This window comes from Neopsephotus bourkii, unplaced genomic scaffold (genome assembly GCF_033783945.1).
Source record: "Neopsephotus bourkii isolate Nb327-2 ecotype Australia unplaced genomic scaffold, CSIRO-AGI_Nbou_v1 NB_1113, whole genome shotgun sequence".
In the NCBI taxonomy this organism is placed as follows: Eukaryota; Metazoa; Chordata; class Aves; order Psittaciformes; family Psittacidae; genus Neopsephotus; species Neopsephotus bourkii.
Genome location: NW_026901600.1, coordinates 120793 through 138978, shown reverse-complemented (window position 1 = coordinate 138978; position 18186 = coordinate 120793). Strand labels below are relative to the sequence as shown.

Genomic DNA, 18186 nt, shown 5'->3' with positions numbered 1-18186 from the left:
TGCAGGCTGGTAGAGGACTACTGTCTTATTCAAGCTGACTTCCAGCCCAAAAACCTCAGCCGCCTCCGCAAAGCAAGATGTTAAACGCTGCAGAGCTGCTTCTGTGTGGGCAACAAGGGCGGCATCATCAGCAAAGAGCAGTTCACGGACAAGATGGTTTAGGGTCTTAGTGTGGGCCTTCAGTCGCCTTAGATTGAACAGGCTACCATCGGTACGATATCGAATATAAATGCCGTCTTGTTCGTCGAGGTCTGCTGTAGCCCTTTGGAGCATCATGCTGAAGAAGATTGTGAATAAGGTCGGTGCGAGAACGCAACCTTGTTTCACACCATTGGTTATTGGGAAAGGCTCAGAGACTGCATCACCATACCTGACTTGGCCTTGCTGATCCTCATGTAACAGAATAATCATTTTCAGGAACTTGGGGGGACAACCTAATCGTTCTAAGATCAGCCACAAGCCTTTCCTGCTCACAGTGTCAAAAGCTTTGGTGAGGTCAACGAAAGTTACGTATAACCCCTTATTCTGTTCTCTACACTTTTCTTGCAATTGTCTGAGAACAAATATCATGTCTGTGGTACTTCTATTAGCCCTGAAACCACACTGACTTTCAGGTAGAAGTTCTTCTGCGATAGCAGGTACTAGTCTGTTCAATAGTATTCTTGCAAGAATTTTACCAGCAATGGAGAGCAGAGTTATACCACGGTAGTTTGAGCAGTCTGACTTGACACCTTTTTCTTATACAGAGTGACGATGATTGCGTCACGAAAGTCTGACGGTATTTTGCCTTGTTCCCAACAGCACACAACTAGCTCATGAAATTTAGCGTGGAGTGCTTGGCCTCCATGCTTCCATATTTCAGGTGGGACTCCGTCAACCCCAGCTTCCTTGCCAGTTTTCACCTGCTGTATGGCCTTAAGAGTCTCTCCCATGGTAGGGGCTAAATCCAATTCGTTTTTCACCGGATGTTGCAGAATGTGCTGGATTCCTTCGCCTTGAACTACACGATTAGCACTAAAGAGGGTTTGAAAATGTTCAGACCAGCGATTCAGGATGGAGATTTTATCTGTAAGAAGCGTTTGGCCATCTGCACCAAGTCAAGGCTTTGAACCTGGAATGTGGGTCCATACACTGCCTTCAGAGCCTCATAGAATCCTCTGTGGTCACCCAAATCTGCACATAGTTGAGTCTTTTCTGCTAGGTTGACCCACCACTTGTTCTGGATGTCTCTAAGTTTCTGTTGGAGTTTGCTACATGCAAGACGAAAGGCTGCTTTTCTTACATGGCAGAGTGGCTGAGCGAGGTGTGCTTGATGAGCAGATCTCTTTTTTGTCAGCAATTCCTGGACCTCCTGGTTGCTATCGTCAAACCAGTCTTTGCTTTTCTTTGAGGAGAACCCAATGGATTCTACGGAGGACTGAAGGATGCTGTTTTTGATATGTTGCCAAAGCGCTTCAGGAGAAGAATCTGTAAGTTGGTCTTCAAGCCTAGTTTGAAGGTTAGCCTGAAAGCTGTCCCTCACTGCAGCTATTTGAAGATTATCAACATTGAGCCTCTTCCTTGGAATGCCGCCCCTCTTAGGTTTGGGCTTGAAGTGGAAATTAAGTTTGCAACGCACAAGGCGGTGGTCTGTTTGGCATTCTGCACTAGGCATCACTCTTGTCTGGCAGACATCACGAATATTTCTCTGGCGCACTGAAACATAATCAATAAGGTGCCAATGTTTAGATCGTGGATGCATCCAGGTTGTCTTCCAGCTGTCTTTCTGCTGGAAGATAGTGTTGGTGATGGTAAGCTGTTGCTCTGCACAGAACTCTAGTAAGAGACGACCGTTATCATTGCAGTTGCCAACACCGTGCTTGCCTAGTACTCCTTTCCAGGCTTCAAAGTTCTTTCCTACTCGGGCGTTGAAGTCACCAAGGATTATGATCTTGTCTTCTATAGGAACTTTCTGAGTGAGGTGACGCAGGTCGGAGTAGAATTTTTCTTTTTCTGCAGGGTCAGCTTGCAGAGTTGGAGCATATATGCTGAAAAGAACAACGTGTTGCTTACTGTGCAGTGGAAGACGTAAGGAGATAATACGGTTGGAATGACCTATTGGCAAATTTTCAAGTTTGGAGGCTATGGAGTTCTTAATCATGAAGCCGACTCCAGAAAGATGACTTTCAGTTTTGGGTTTGCCTGACCAGTAGAGTGTATAGCCAGCACCATGTTCTTTGAGGCTACCTTCCTCATGAAGGCTAACTTCACTGAGTGCAGCGATATCGATGTTAAGACGTGACAATTCATGGGCAATTAGCGCAGAACGGCGCTCAGGACGCCCACTGTTCACTGTATCAAGCATGGTTCTGATGTTCCAACATGCGAGTGTCAATCTGGACACACCTTTGGAGGCAGGTGTATGCCTTTGTCTCTTTGTTTTTAATTGACCGCAATAGAAGATGCCCGTTGGCCGCGGCTAGCCAGCCAGGTGGAGGGGGAGATGAGCTTTGGTTAGGCCACCTTTTCTAGGCCTCTCTCCATATGGAGCAAGCAGTGCTGTCCTTGAAAAAGGCTGCTTGGTCATTCAGGATGCTGCCGAACAAGACTGTCATCTCCTGGGTCAGACTTGAGCGACCAATGTCCTGAACCGCCTGCATGCAGGGTTGGGTCTGCGACTTCCAGTGCACCTTATCACCTGCCGTTTCATCCCTCGCCTGTCGCTGCAGGGCTTTGCAAGTGTGGGTAAACCCTTCGGGCCTGCGCAGTGGATTTATTTAGGTGAGGCACAGCGTGCGCAGAACTGGCCTCACCCTTTACACCTGAGGTTTATCTGCCAGGGCCTAGCGAGCTTGGACGGTGACAGCAAAGTCCTCAGGTCGTAGGTTTAATTAGAGTATCCTTCTCTTGGATGGCCTTACAGGGCTACACGAGCTCCATCTGCCCGGGTTTGAAGTTGGAGTTGTCCTTCTCCTAGGATGGTTGCCTGAAGGCTAGTGAGCCCATCCTGCCCATGGACACACTTTGTCTGACCCTTCATTTGAGAGCTGACTGGCATGGGAGACCCTACCGGAAGCATAAGCCACCACCAGCATAACTCCCAACTTCACAAGGGCACGCAAGCTCTTTCCCCACGACAAGGGGGTGTCCGTGAAAGAGATTACTAGTTAATGATTTTTGTTATCACCATCAGGGAATTGTTTTCCCCATCAATTTTCCAACTTTTGGACCTCTGAATTTTTCTGTGAATCTGACACCATGGTTCACTTTCTTCAGCGCTGCGTGGACTGCAGAAGAGGAACAATGATTTGGTTGTTCCTGTGTCCTCACATTTGTGAGATGGTAACCAAGATAACGTCACAAAATGAGGATACGAAATGCAGATACAGTATTTAAACTGATTATGAAAAAAGCAACTATCTGATACAGAACATCTTCATTAGTGACTTTTTGCTGTTAATGTTCCTACATACTGAATCACATTTAAAAGTCAGATTTGTTGAACACACTTGTAGATTCTGAGCCCAGACCACCATGTTTTTACTGTGCTTGAGCTCAGGATTGATTTTCCTCCTTTACCCAGGTCCAAAGCCTTACTCTCTCACTGCCACTAGCTATTTTCTTGCTGCTGTTTGCTCATGTGGATCTTACTTATTTTCATTTGACAGAAACTAAAGCTGCAGTTCAGAAAATGGTTTCCCAAGAGTAATTTGTTCCCAGCAAGACCTTTTTAGCTGCACAGTAATACGAAAGCATCAAAGTGCCAGGAGAACTTTTTAAAAATAAACTGCCCTGATGCTAAAATAAGCTTTAATTGATTGAGAATTGCACTGAGCCTGACAATCTCAACCATTTATTATTATTTTTTTCCTTTCAAGCTTCATCTTCATGTGATTAAAAGTGACTGAATTACAGTTCCCACATATCTTCCTACCCACACTGCAAGAAAAAAGCCCCACACACAAACTTCTTAGCTCCAGAGGAACTTCTGGGCACACATGGAAGACAATAAAAAAGCTGATTGCAAGTGAAGTCTAATTAAAGGTGATGATGATGGTAATGTTCTGCAAAATCGCCCCTGTTATGGCTAAATGCCATGCTGTGCTTCCCTCTCCTCAGAGGAGAGCTCTCCTGAGGACGCCTCTCCTCAAAAGCATTTCCTTAATGTTTTCATGTGAAGTACTGGGTCCTGTAGCCCAGATGCTATTGCAACTCCATCTGTTGGAGATTAATAATAGGCTGTGGACAAACTACCACTCTGTCTTCCCATTTTAGGTTTTTAAATGAAAAACACAACCAAGTGAATGTACTTCACCCAGCTGCAGTGCCAAACAGTCCTGTTCCAGGAGTGGTCTCTGCTACCCTAATACACATAAGTATGACCCAGAATTCATGGCAGATCACAGATCTAGAGTAAGGAATTTGGAAAGGTCAGCACTTTTATTAATAGCGATCTCTGTAACCACATGCAGGTCAGACCAGACACTGTGCAGAGCTTAAAAGCTGAGTCTACACCATTATAGGAGGAGCAGAAAGTTGTGCCTGGGCACAGTACTGTAGGGAGAGAGATTTCTTTCTCTAGGTTTAGTTGACCAGATTCCCAGTAAGCAGTTCCACAGTGCCCGAAGTGTGAAATAAAATGTGTTTCAGGAAGAGTGGAGATTTTTGAAGAAGGCAGAAAGCAGCTTTAGTATTATTTTTGAAATTTTTGATTTTTGTTACGCACTGAGCTAAGCATGGACCACCATGGGCTATTTAAAAAATCATGGTGTTTCTGAAAACATTGGCTTTGCCTAGAAGAGTCACTCAGGTAAACAGGTAGTCTATCCAAGACAACACTTGCTGCGTACAGGTGTGCAGTTGGTGTTGCAGGAGGACATGATGAAGAGTGATTTGAAAGATGGATGTCTGGACTGTTTGAAAGTTCATATGAATTGAAGCTGATGGTTAATTCAAGGGGAATATACTTTATTCCTTCAAATGCAAAATCAATGCAGTACTATGGTAAGAAGGCAAAGATAACTTTTCCTAAATCATTTTCTGTAATAGGTCTATTCTACATCTTGATTTTAAGCATAGTGTAAACTTTTTGAAGTAATTAATTAACTCATTATTCAGAGGAATATTTTTCTTTTTTATATTTACCCCCATTTTGATTAGTACTACTGACAGAGCAAAACATATTCCAGTATCACATTCATTGTCTCTATGAATGAAATCTAACTTCATATACCATATTACATTTTTTTTCAATATCTCAGATTAAGTTTGGTTTTTTTTTTGCTGTAAAAATGCATTGTTAAAATAGTGAAATAATTATTAATGGGCAGCATTAGATAATGTGTGATCCTTATTCTTACCATGGGAAATATTTGTTCACTGTAGTGTTAATGTTAGAGTATTTTCAGCAAAAAAGAAGTATCAAAGTTTTCATCTGCCATTAAAGTTGTGAAGTGAGTGCCACTGAGTCCAGCACTTTCCAGGCTTTCAGTAGAAGGCTCTAAGTGTGTTTTTGATGAAGTAGGTGGGAGTTACAACTTGCGTGGGACAGAAGCAAGATCACATTCCTGTTATGAGAGCAAGTGTTGGCTGTGAAAACACTCTGATCCCTACATGATTCTGCCAACATCTCAGTCCTGTTGATTCAGTGCTAAATCCTGGGCTTCCATGCAGTGCTCGGAAATCAAATTAATGCTTTTAGCAGATGACTCCTGTAAAAGCAATTTGGTCCTGTTTCTTTTTCCCTGCAGAGAAACTGAGCTTCCAATGCCCTCAGTTATTTGCAGGGTTGTTGTGAGCCTGTACAAGATCATAACAACCACACTAAGCTTCCTATGTTTTCTAGGAATCTGGAAACACCACTGGGAAAACAAGGCTGTCTCTGTCATTGAGCCTGGCTTAGTTTTGCATTTTGCTGGATGTTTTAGCAAGCCCTGCTATAAGGAACTTTTTCGAAAGTTAAACAGCTCTCTAGCTGTGGCAGTCCTTCATCAGAGCTTCCTACCAGTGAGAGGAAGACCCCATTCCTTTTCCTACAGAGGTGGTGTCAGCAGTGTAAAAAAGAGATATATTCTGCACTGGGCCATTTCTTCCCCAGAGCCTATGTGATCCGTAATTGGAAGGAGAGTGGTCACTATTCAATAGATGATGTAATGTGTATTCAGTGTACAGACCATATGTTATCTTCAGAACACTTCCTCCAATTCAGGCAGCTCCACAGGTAGGAGACCTGGTGCCAAATTAGCTGTTGTCATCTCCTCATGGCTTAGTCCAACTCAGAAGGAAATAAATGTTTACATCTTAGCTGAATCCTTTCAGCTTCCTTCACTTTAAGACATATGGATTTGTGGCAGTGAGGGGGGACTAGACATTGTGTTAAGCACTAGATTATGCTAATGAATTCATGTTTTATATCTGCAGAAGAATTAATATTGATAAGCATATGTTTATGAGTTTCATATTCAGCAGAACCTTTCAGGCATATACCTATGTGCCAGCGCTTTGCAGAATCAGGGATTTGCAGTTGACATGAGCATCATAGAAACTGTAAATGGACTTGGTTTGATTTTAATTTAGGGGAAACAATGAGATGTAAAAAGTGTTCTACTAAAGTCACAGCCTGTATTATTCTGCTATGCTGTGTGTGAAGTTCTTTAATTTGCATAACAGACATGAAGAGAAATGGAGAGTGGCTGAGCAGGGAGAGAAAAAACCCTGAAGAGGAATGTGACACACATTTTGCTTTACTCTGAACCTGTACAATACTGTGAGTTTAAATTGTTCAGTGGTTTATACAACCAACAGACAATCCTGCTGAGTTACTAAATGACCTTGCTTTCAGGTGGAATTAGAGTGCATAATCAAACACTGATTCAAATGAGAGGTTCATTGAAAGGAAATTCCCCATCAGGCCTGTCCATCACAAATTAAGTTTCCTGTTTCATTTGCATTAGAATATAAACTGCAGCTTAGAATTAAGGGCTATATATTGTCCTTCCAGCAGAGATGTGGTTGTTCCCTGCGCAAGAGAAACAGTCTTACTCCTAACAGTTTTTGTCCCTTTGCTAATTCAGCTTTCTTTGTGTGTCTTGGTGCTTAGCCAAGATTTCTTTCTTTTTGAGATTCAATATTAACTTCTTCTCCAACAAAAAAAAAAAAAAAAAAAAAATCTGCTTCATTTTTATTTAAGAGCAAACAATGAACTCCCATTGGAGGCTATGACTATCTGGAGCATGTTCATAGATCATAGACAAACATGTTCATGTTTGTCTTAGAGGACTCAGAGTCTCACTGCTCAGCTGGAGGAGTTTTCTTGTGATAGATTATCTCTGACGATATTTAGCAAGCAGCTCACATACAACAAATAAAGGCCAGCAATGCGTAAGACTTGCTGCTTCTGGCAGTTTCATATTACAATAAGCTGTGAGCAGTTCCATTTTGCCACTTTTACTTTAGCCTCAGAGGTCTACGCTCCAAGAAACAATACAGGAATACCCTTTCTGAGCTTGTGCCTGTCATGCAGATTATCCGTCTCCCTTTCAACATCTCATAAGAGATGTTTTGAGTGGCTCATATGAGTTAAGTGATCCTTTGGTGATGGAAAAGAGACCTTATTTACTGGCTTCTTGTGTTCTGGCGTGGTGCTGACTGGAGTTTAGTGTGATGTGGCCTGCACCCTGTATATGTTACTAGTGCCATTGTAGCTACATTGCCAGTTGCAGGGTCAATGCCTACATGATTAGCGCTCAGTAGTGTACACGGCATCTGGGCCCCAGTCATGTCCAACAAATCTGTTTGCCACACAACTTAATGTCCTTTTCTCCAAGCCCTTCTCAAACTCTGGAGGGGCTCTTTTGTTGCCCTTAAGTGCAGGCTGTAAAATCTCTGCAGAGGCATGATGCTTTCCAGAAGACCTGTAGTTGGTAAGTCAAACGCTCAAAGGGCCCCTGGGAATGAGTGCTGGCATTGCTTATTCAGCCCTTCTGCATGCACTGTGTGACTGTTTTCACTCACAACAAATATTGCAGGCAACCTTGAATAGCCTTTGAAAATCAGTTGGTAGACATCCTCTTTCTTTATGCTTGCGCAGAGCTGCTCTGCTTCCAGCTCTGCAGTGTCACTGTAGGACTAGGCTGAAGGCAGAAAACAGATTTGTTTTACATGCGACATGAGGAACGGTGTCTGTGCAAGATCTGGCACAGAAAAACCTCTCTTTGCGTTTTGCTTTAGGCTTGCAGCTCTCCTACACATAGGCCTCTCAGGTGCTGTATCTTCTAGCCAGCTCTGATAAAGCAAAGAAGGATGAGAGAACACAGCAAATCAAAGACAGACTGAGAGTGCGTGGTGCTTCCAGGCTGTTTACTGCAGCTCAGGCTGACCATCACACCAGGAAGAATAGCTGCTAGGCTTATGAGTTTGGTGTACTACAGCACAGACAGCTCAAGAAAAAATGAATGGAGGGAAATGTAGGAAGAAAGGCTGAATTTTCACCAAAACCTAGGTGATGGTAAAATCTGCAAAACTGTATCACACCCTTAGAAGGTCCTAAGAAGCCAGATTCTGCTCTCTAATACTTTGCTGTTATTGTAAAATAACTCCTGGAGCAACTGAGACAAATTTAGTGGAGAGGATATTCAAACCTCTCAGTGAAAATCTAAGAAATCAAAGTCCTAGAGGATATTCAAACCTCTCAGTGAAAATCTAAGAAATCAAAGTCCTAAGGACCTTTACATTCACGTCTGCCCTACTGGCCTCACCTCTCAGTTTCTCCATACAAATCTGCCTGTATAGCATCCTGTGGGGTTCCAGTCTGTGACTTCTGATGGCCATACTGCTTTTTCTGTTACAGAGAAGGGTGTGTGGTTAGATCCATCCAAATGGTACATTACTTACATAGAAACAAGCTCATATTATATGGGCTTACATGAACTGATTGTTCCAAGAAACGTATTTGGTCTTACGGCTGATGACTCTTACAAGAAGGAATCAAACTGCTTCTGCTATTTAATTTGCAGTCCCCTGGTATGTGTATTATTCCCAGTACAGTACAAATGAGTGCATACAACTGTTGTTTTTCTAACCAAAATACCATGTTTCTTTCCCTGATTGAGCAAGATGCTGAATCACAGAATGGTAAGAGTGTTCCCAAGGAAGTTTCAGTATTCAGGGACTGTAGCAACAGGATAAGGGGTGATGGGTTTAAACTAAAACAGGGGAAGTTTAGGTTAGATATAAGGAAGAAATTCTTCCCTGTGAGGGTGCTGAAGTGCTGGCACAGGGTGCCCAGAGAAGCTGTGGATGCTCCATTCCTGGCAGTGTTCAAGGCCAGGCTGGACAGAGCCTTGGGTGACATGATCTAGTGCGAGGTGTCCCGGCCCATGCCCGGGGGTTAGAACTGAATGATCTTAAGGTCCTTTCTAACCCAAACGAGTCTATGATTCTATGATCATGTGATTCTGTGTCCTTGCTCTCTTCTATTTTTCTCTGTAGCCACCGTCAGGGACAAGGCACTGGTTTGGATAATCTTTGACCTGACCCAGGATAACCACTCTTATTATATGCACAGGTGATAATTGAAGCATTTAGCAGGGTTCTGAATGCATGTGTGGGACCTTCAGAAGCGACTGAAGAAGCATCTATCAGAGGCTGGATCCCTACACCTTCCCTTAAAGTTAAGGGTGTTTAAAGGGCTGTTCTCCCCTGGGGATTCCTGCCTGCAGGAGTTCAGGGTGACCATGTGCTTACCTTAATCACTTTTCTTACTTTTGCTGCCTAAAATTAAGTAAGGCAAAGCTTGCTTGTCCTGCCTGAATGGCTCAAAGTCATGCTGAGGACTAGGCCTGGCTTTAGGAAGTGTAATGAAAGTGTTGTACAAAGTTACCTTTGTCCCCTCTTTGGGCAGCATGGTCTAGAGTGAGGCGTCTGTACCCATGGCAGGAAGGTTGGGACTAGATGAATGTCATTTCCAGCTCAAACTAGTCTATGATTCTTGCCATGCAGCACCAGTTACAGCAGAGACAATGTCCAGAAGCTGGGCTCCTGGCATGCTGCAACATTTTGCATACCCTGATTTAACTGTTGGAAAATTTATTCACACAAAAATCTTCCCATTCTCATAGACATAGGATTGGGGGGGGGCCCCCCCCCTCTATTTTGTTGTCAAAATCCTTTTCTCATCTGTTACTGGGGCAAAACAGCCTCCTAGCCAGGGTGTTTCATTCATGGATAGAGCTTTCATTGGAACGTGTTGTAAAGAAGCTAAGGGTTGGGGCCAGATTTTGCTCCCAGTGAAATCAGCAACAAAACTCCCATTGATTTCTCCGTGAGCTGTATCGAGCCTCTCCTGACAATGGGGAAATTTTTAGAGGAGTTACGGTGGCTGTGGACAAGGTCTTGTTGCTTTGCGCTTTCAAAAGAGGACTGTTTCTGATGGAGGAACAATCGGAATAATTGTCTCTTTAAATGAATGGTTCTCAGAGCCTGCACTGAGAGGCAGGCTCCCTCTCTGCGGCTGTGAGGCTAGTCAGAGCCTCCAGTAAATCAGCATGCAGGAACTGAGATCTCTGTCCTTGAAGAGATGCATAGTGACCTTGCTTGTGCTTACTCTGAAGGAATAACCCGCGGAAACACAGAAGCCCAAATAGTGAGCGGTGTAGGACTAACAGCAGTGCATTCTGCATATAAATGCTACAGTACCGAAGGGATGGCACGAACAGCATGCTGCTACACAAACTGCAGCTTTCCTGCTAGCCTGACCAGATTGCTGCTTTTGTTTCTTTTGCAGGGGGACTGAACGAAATCCTCATGATCGTTACATGCGTGTTCAATAATAGCACACCCCAGTCACGTCTCCTTGCGAGCACATTTTGTTGGAATCACTGAGCAGAAGCAAAGAAGAGCTGACGACTATGTGCTTCCAACGCAGGTTGCCGGAGCACTGTGCTTGCCATTGGCTGTAGTTCTCTGCTTTATTTGCAGCTTCCCCCATCTGGAATTTGAAAATGGGATTGAAGTAGATAATTGCTAGCAGCGGGTTTTCAAGAGAGGCTTAAAGGGAACAGAATGCCTCTTGCACAGCACAGGCTGCTTGTGCTGAAAGAGCACTGAGAGATGATTTTAGATTTTACCCACATCTGAATCTCCTGGAAACTTTACCATGGAAGCAAGCCATTACGCACAGTCCTGAAGTAAACATCCAACGGGGCAAGGAAGGGGCATCAGGGCTGAACAATGGGACACCTCGTCCTTGTATTGCTCACAGAAAATCCAGGAAGCATTCCTCTCTGCTTCCCAGCGAAAGGGGCATGAAGGTGACAATGAACTGAATTTTCCCCAGTAGCGCTTCAGTGGCTTTTAAGGATGGGATACTCTGATCCTTCGTCAAGCAGGGATTTGCTGGGAAACAGAACTTTGTTCTTCATATTCATCTGCGCCTTTGCCGTGGTCACCTTGCTGCAGCAGATCCTCTATGGGAGAAACTATCTCAAAAGGTAAGGGGGGGGATTTTATGGAACAGGAAAAGTTGTCTGACTGGACTGAGCTGAGATAGAAATCCAGCAGCACTATTATAACAGTTCAAATCACTTCTAGGTGATGTGCTGACAATATCTTGTCACTCTGGGAAGGTGCATCAGGCATCTGTAATGTCTGTTAGATTATTAATGAAGGAGAATGATGGGGAGAATATAGTGATTTCTGTGTTTCTTAGATTGTGTTTTAACCCTTAGCTGTTGTAAAAGTCCAGGTCTTACTTTACTTAAACTAGACTGACTTGCACCACTTGAGTGTTTGCCCCTGATCAGACCCTGACACAGAGGCTTTTCACCCTATATAAGTTTAGGCTGAAATGGCTTGAGAGGTTAAGGTAGCATGCTCATTGCCTGAACTTTCATGTCTGTAGAAACAAACATGGATGTGATTCCTAAAATCAAAGTGGCAATATTAATGTTCCAGGTAACAGTGGGAGCACTTTATTTTTCTCTGCTATGTTCTCATGAATTACTGCTGAGACTGCCTTGCTGTAAAGCACATCAGTCTTTGATCTAAAAGTGATGCTGCTCTTTTTACAGCAAACACCAGTGGGGATCTTCAAGTGTTTAACCTTGACCCATGCAGAGTTTATTTTACTTAAATCTAGTTTAAGTTATTACCGCTTGTACAGTTTTATAAAACAAACGTTTCTCTCACATGCTCTGAGGTAAGTGGGTTTCAGTAGCGTAGGCAGCTGCTGTGGAATTTTTTACTGGATTTTAGCTGCTTTTTTTGCCAGGAGAGATCAATGGTTTGATTCTCGCTTGGGTTTCAACTGATGTACTTGTTTGCCTTGTGCCAGGAGCAAGCAAAATGCTGACAAATCAGCAAATGTTTCTTGCTGGGAGGGAACAGCAAGCATGATATTAATATGTATAGACAGGAGTGTTGTAGTTATCCACAAAACAATTTGTGTGCCTTGCATAGAAATGAAGCCTTGGCTGGGGGACACTTTTTTTGGGCACCTCACTTTCAGGAAGATGTGACTCAGTTGGAAGGAGCAAGAATGAACAGAAGTTGTTCAAGAAAACTTGTTTGTTTGGCTCAGAGAAAACTGAGGGGGGATATAATTGTCTTGAAATACCCAAACTATTTCTATGAAGGGGAAGGTATTAAACCCATCTCTGTAAAGACTCACCACATGATAAGAAGCCATGGACTTAAGTTGCAGCAGGAAGGAATCTAACCATGAATGGAAACTTCTAAAGAAAATGGCTACTCAGGAGTTATAAAATCTTCATCTCTGGTGGCTTCAGGAACCTGTTAGGTAGATAAGGATAGTACTGATCTTCCTGGGTGTTGAGACGATGACTTTATGACCAGTTGCCTTATTTTCTCAGTTTTTTCCATTTGTCCTGGAGGTCTTGCAGCCCTATCAACATTTGCTTTTCTAAGTCAAAATGACTGCAGCAGGATTGGAGTAGTGACAAACAAATCCCAAGTATAGATTGAAATGAAAAATGGAAAAGGTAAAATCATGAGAAGATGCAACTAAAACTATTCCAGTGAGTGACCTCTGTGGCCAATCTCTGTCCTGCCTCATGCTGTGGGAGCCTCTCTTGTTGTCAGTGGGCTGCAAGGAATGAAGAAAGGGTGATGTCCAGTTCCCAGTCTGATTCTGAGCACCCTGTCATCAAGAGTGCTCAAGCAGGGAGATGTGCATACATTTTGTCACTTTGGATGGAAAACACTATTTTATTTTTTTTTTTTTAATTCCAGCTTATAATTGTTTCTTTCCCTCTTTTTTTTTTATCAGATGAAAAAGTCTCAAAGAGATTCCCCACCCCACTCAGTGCAGGGAAAAAAGCACTTTATCTCCTTTCTTCTTTGAAGTGGTAGTTCTCATCTTTCATGGAAATAAAAATGCAGGATGTGGCAGTCTTAGGTTGTCAGTTATTAATGACAGGTGATTTACACAGCAGCCTACATTGTTACCATAATATTATCACAAAGGTACTTTTCCACTTTCTCTTTCCCTCTCTCAGTCTCATGCCCTGCAGTACATGGTGGTGACCATTTCCGGGCAGTTTGATTTCCAGTCTACTCCATGCAGAAGTAGCTGTAACCTTTGAATTACTCCTTCCTTTCAGAAACATCCGGTGTTAAGTCCCCTGCTAGAAGCTGATGCCAGTTGTGACGTTCCTTGGACACATTATAGCTTGTACCTCCAGGGGCCACAGTAGAGCTGGTGGTTTTGGAGAGCATTCTTGCAGAGGGGAAGTGGGATATTTATAGCTTCGGTGCCGCTGGCCAAGCTGGAGCGTGGGGACGTTGCCTAAACCTAAAGCTATTTACTCACTAGAATTCAACATGCTGCTGGTTTTATGATACCCTTTGCTTGTATCCCAACATCTGCAATGATAACAGGCCTCTGGGCCTCTTCCCAAGGCAGTGGGAAGAAATTCCCCAGTATATTTAGAGAAACATGAAAATTGCCCAACCTAACACAGGGATAGCTTATTTCTCTGCAAGAACATGATGGAAATGGTTAAAGGCCAGCAAAGCAGGGGGAATCTGACCTAAAACAAGCATGGGGAATCTGACCTAAAACAAGCAGGGGGGATCTGACCTAAAACAGTATAGACTAGGGAATGGTCCCAATAAACTGTGTGGACAAACCCACCTTTTTCTTGGAGAAAGATGGAAAAGTTAACTGTATATAGCTGTAAGCTGTGCTATGACACTTGTCCTTGCAAGCGTGGAACAACCTGGTTTTACTGACATAAAAACCCACCTGAAGCTCTCCATGAAGGATGCCATGGAGGCTTGTGGTCCTGTGTTTGTCATGCTCCCAAACCTGGCTGTGGGGGTGGCAGGACTGCAGACAGGAGAGGGATGCTGCAAGACATAAACTCTGCTCGGTGAAAACTGATAAGGGGCCCAGGCTCTGCTCAAGTCTTCTCTTTCCCCTTAATAAGCTATTAATGAGTTCTTGGCATTGCTGGAAGAAGAGGAGAATGTAAGGATTGAATTTCTGGGTATTCACATATTTTTCACCCCCCATATAGTGTTCTCTGCTCCTTCCCCTGCTGTTTGGTACTATGCCATTAGAAAGCAGAATCTTTCCTGTATTTTTTTTCCCTTTTTCAGTTGTCCCCCAAGTGGGATGGATGTCGATGCTCTCAGCAAGGCCAATGCCTTATCACTGTATCCTATGAGAGAGTTAAATTACAAGCTGGAGAGTGTCATTGGGAAGCTCTGGTCTCTGTAGCCCCTGATCCTGAGTAAAAAGGATGGTGAAATGAGATATAATTAAGGGACTTTAATACGGATCTCTGGGGTAATTATTTTTATTTTAGGATTAATGTGATGATTAAAAATCCACTGCATTGATCTGCTAAAGTAGGTTAAATGCTGTGGACTTCTGCTTAAATCCAGAGCTGCCGCTTGCTTTTGTATTGACTCATCTTTCCAGTGCTCAGCTTTCAGCTGAATTTCCTTTTGAATCAGATGCTCAGCTGAGGGCTGGCTGGCCTTTTTTTGTGGGCTCCTGTTTGGCCAGCAGGGAATAATCCTGGATTACATCAGGAAAATGCCTCTACAGTAAAAAATGTTGAAAGGGTCTATATCTTCATCTCCCAACCTGTAGCATAGGAGAGATCAATAGGACAGTCCTTTGACTGCTTTGGCAGGGGAAAAGTATCAGAGCAATACTTCATTATATACTGATATTCTATTGGCGGGAAATTCACTGAATGCTGTTTTTTGAACAGCCTAACTTCTGCACAGGGTGCGAGTCAGCTGAAGAAGGGAATCTGCCTGTTTAAAACTGATTTTCTTTTTTTTCCAGCCAAGTGAGGAGAACACGTTTTCAAAGCTATTAAAGACTTTAAACAGAGGTTACCCTGAGGTCTGTCAAAGGGGGCATGTTCAATAACTCAAAGAATCACACAGCAAGAAACAGCAAGCCTTCCTATGCAGGCAGCCTGCGTTAGTTGAAAGCCTTACATCTTTTAAATGAGAATAAACCATCTCTCTTATGTGTGTGTACCCTATAATTAATATCAGCTGCTCATAACTTGAGGTTATACCACCATTTTGGTATTTCTGGAGCAGAATTTTTTCAACAGTTTTAAATCAATCCTCAAACATCTTTACCCTTTTCCTTACCCACGCAAGAAAGATAGCGTTTCTTTTTTTTTTTCTTTTCGTTTGCACAGAGTAGAAAAGTAAAGAATAAACCCACAGAAAATAAACCTGGACTATGACTTGAGAGATCATTTATTCTGTACCATGCTGTAAGACAAGGTCATGTTTTATACCAGTGACAGCAATAGTTGCAGTGTGGACACGGAGGCTGCATGTGGCCTGAGTTGTGTTTTCTCCTGAGCTGTGCTCTTGAGGAACTACAGCCACACCCTGCCCATACCTGGTGTGTGCTCCTCTGACCTGTTCAGAACACCCTGTGAAGATGCTAACCATGTCCTAAGACGATCTATTCCAGTGTTAAAAGTCTCTTTCCATTTAAGCATCTTTCCCAGGCAGCGTAAGCTGAAGGTCACGTTGTGAGTCATCTCTCAACATACAGCTCTGTGACCCTTCCATGTCTCACCAGAGTGAAATATTATCCCAGCAAAATACCATGGTACCCATGAGTCACTTCCATGAATCCCTCATGAGGCTGCAGAGCAGGTCTAGTTGTGGTTGTTTTTCCTTAGAGATCACTGGAAACTTCAGGAGACTGTAAATCCTTGAAGCTGTATACACCAATATGTGTATCTGTTGGATACGGCCATCACCATAAAGTGACTGGAGAAGCTGAGATTCCAGCCATGCTCCATGCTTTTCTTACTACAGGGTATTCCCAAGAGCATTTCAAGGGGATGGGGCACAGGGTGCTGGCATCCTCATCCTGCCTCACTGACCTTGCCAAGACCAGGAACTGAATCAGCTTTCCGAGAGATCTGAGGAGCACTGGAGGCTGTGCTGGGGGAGAGCTCAGAGGAGAGGCAGCAGTGGGATGAAGAGGGCAGAACGAGCAGGGAGCTGACAGATTAACTCAGCTGTCTGCAAAATCATCCCCTCTGGTCATTCCCTTCGCTTTCTTATTGCTGCTATTGATTGCTTTATGTAAAGCTTCTGTCTTCTTACAGCAAAAGAGAGAGCTCACAAGTACGTGAGCTCTGAAAAAATTTGTAAACAATCACAGCTGTACCATAGGCTGCAATAGAGACTTTCATCGTGAAAATTGTTCCAAAGCCAAAATCTTATCATATGATACTTGGAGTTTTTTTTCCTGATCTGTAGTATTAAACGCTTTTAAAGGAAAGCATCAAGTGGCTGAAGTTTTAGTAACAGAGTGTGAGGGTATGTTACTTCCTCTCTTGTGTTCCCTGATGCAGAAAACAGGCAGGGTTTGTGCGCCTGTTCCTTCTACATCTGCTTTATTCTAGCACTGTTGTGTTGCACCTCTGCCATTAAGATCATAAAATCACAGTAATGGTTTGAGTTGGAAGGGACCTTAAAACTCATACAGTTCTAACCATGGAAGCATTCTAGTGCTTATGCCCCACCCCTGGCAGTGTTCAAGGCCAGGTTGGACAGGGCTTGGAGCAACCAGGTCTAGTGGAAGGTGTCCCTACCCGTCAGGGATCTTGGAACTGGATGAGCCTTAAGGTCCCTTCCAACCCAAACCATCTGTGGTTATATGAGTTTTCACTGGGCTTTAGGAGCTCTACAGAAGCTTCTTGACCTGGAGTAGTGAATTACAGGTGCCCCATTTACCAGCCAAAGTGCGGCTTACTGATAATGCAGAGAAAATTAAATCCTAATTCTAAGTCATATAATACCCCATGGCAGCTTGCTTCAACTTTGTTGTGCGGGGATCTAGGCCTGCTTCTGTCCATGGGAACAGCTCCTTCTTAATATTTGGCTGAATATCTAGGCCAAATCTGCTTTCTGCTCTTGACCCAGATCTATTGCCTCTGTATGACAAGGTAATGGTTGAGTTATGCGAATGCCTTAGCATTCAAAACCTGTGAATCAAAGCCCTGTCATCCAAAGTGGTTTAAACCCTGTGACATTTCCTTCAAAACCATCTGTTACAACCTGCCATAATTTTGGGAAAACGAGCTCCTGCTTCTCTCTCTCTGTGTATGGGCAGGTACAAAGTTCAATCTCAGCTACACATGTAGAAAGCCAAGCCCAGAACCCATTCTTCATGATTTGAGCTGTGCTAACCTGTGTCCCTCCAGTCCTGTGCATGATCACATCCTCAATCACTGACCTCCACAGCCAGTGTTGCAGACCTCCTGGTAATCCAGTTTTTTATTTTTGACCTGATTGGAGTTTCCTGATCTTTCACTTGCTGGATTTGGTTTAGACGTAAACACTGTGCAAAGCTTTGCATTTTCTTACTTTTCGCCGTTCCTCATTCTTACCCTTGGTAGCTTTTTCATTTCATTTCTCATTCTTTAATTCAAGTGTATTTATTGCTCCGCAGTCCATGCCTCCCTCAGGCAAACTGTGAACTTAACCTCTCATTTCTTTGAGGCATCCTTCCCCTCCATTGCTTGCATCCATTTTGCTTTTTCATCAGTCCTGCAGATAGTCACTGTCCTGCTAAGCTTTCTTTATTTAGCTACTTTTATGCTTCAGTGCTCATGATGAAAACCTTAAAAGCAGCCTCTGTCACTGGTAGTTTCATGGCATTCTCCATAAGAACAAACACAGCCAAAG

The 18186-nt window shown here is 43.4% G+C and overlaps 1 protein-coding gene across 4 annotated transcripts in view; it reads left to right on the top strand.

Moving 5' to 3' along the window:
- ST8SIA5 (ST8 alpha-N-acetyl-neuraminide alpha-2,8-sialyltransferase 5) overlaps window positions 1–18186 on the top strand; it is an 83722-nt gene that overhangs the window by 28308 nt on the left and 37228 nt on the right. For 3 of the 4 annotated variants that reach the window (XM_061362275.1, XM_061362276.1, XM_061362278.1), the window contains one exon: window positions 10763–11468. In XM_061362275.1, the coding sequence (XP_061218259.1) occupies window positions 11338–11468 (131 nt within the window). In that variant the 5' untranslated portion in view covers window positions 10763–11337. Of the gene's footprint in view, window positions 1–8704; window positions 8834–10762; window positions 11469–18186 lie in introns of those variants that run through there. The other variant, XM_061362277.1, reaches the window with a different exon arrangement.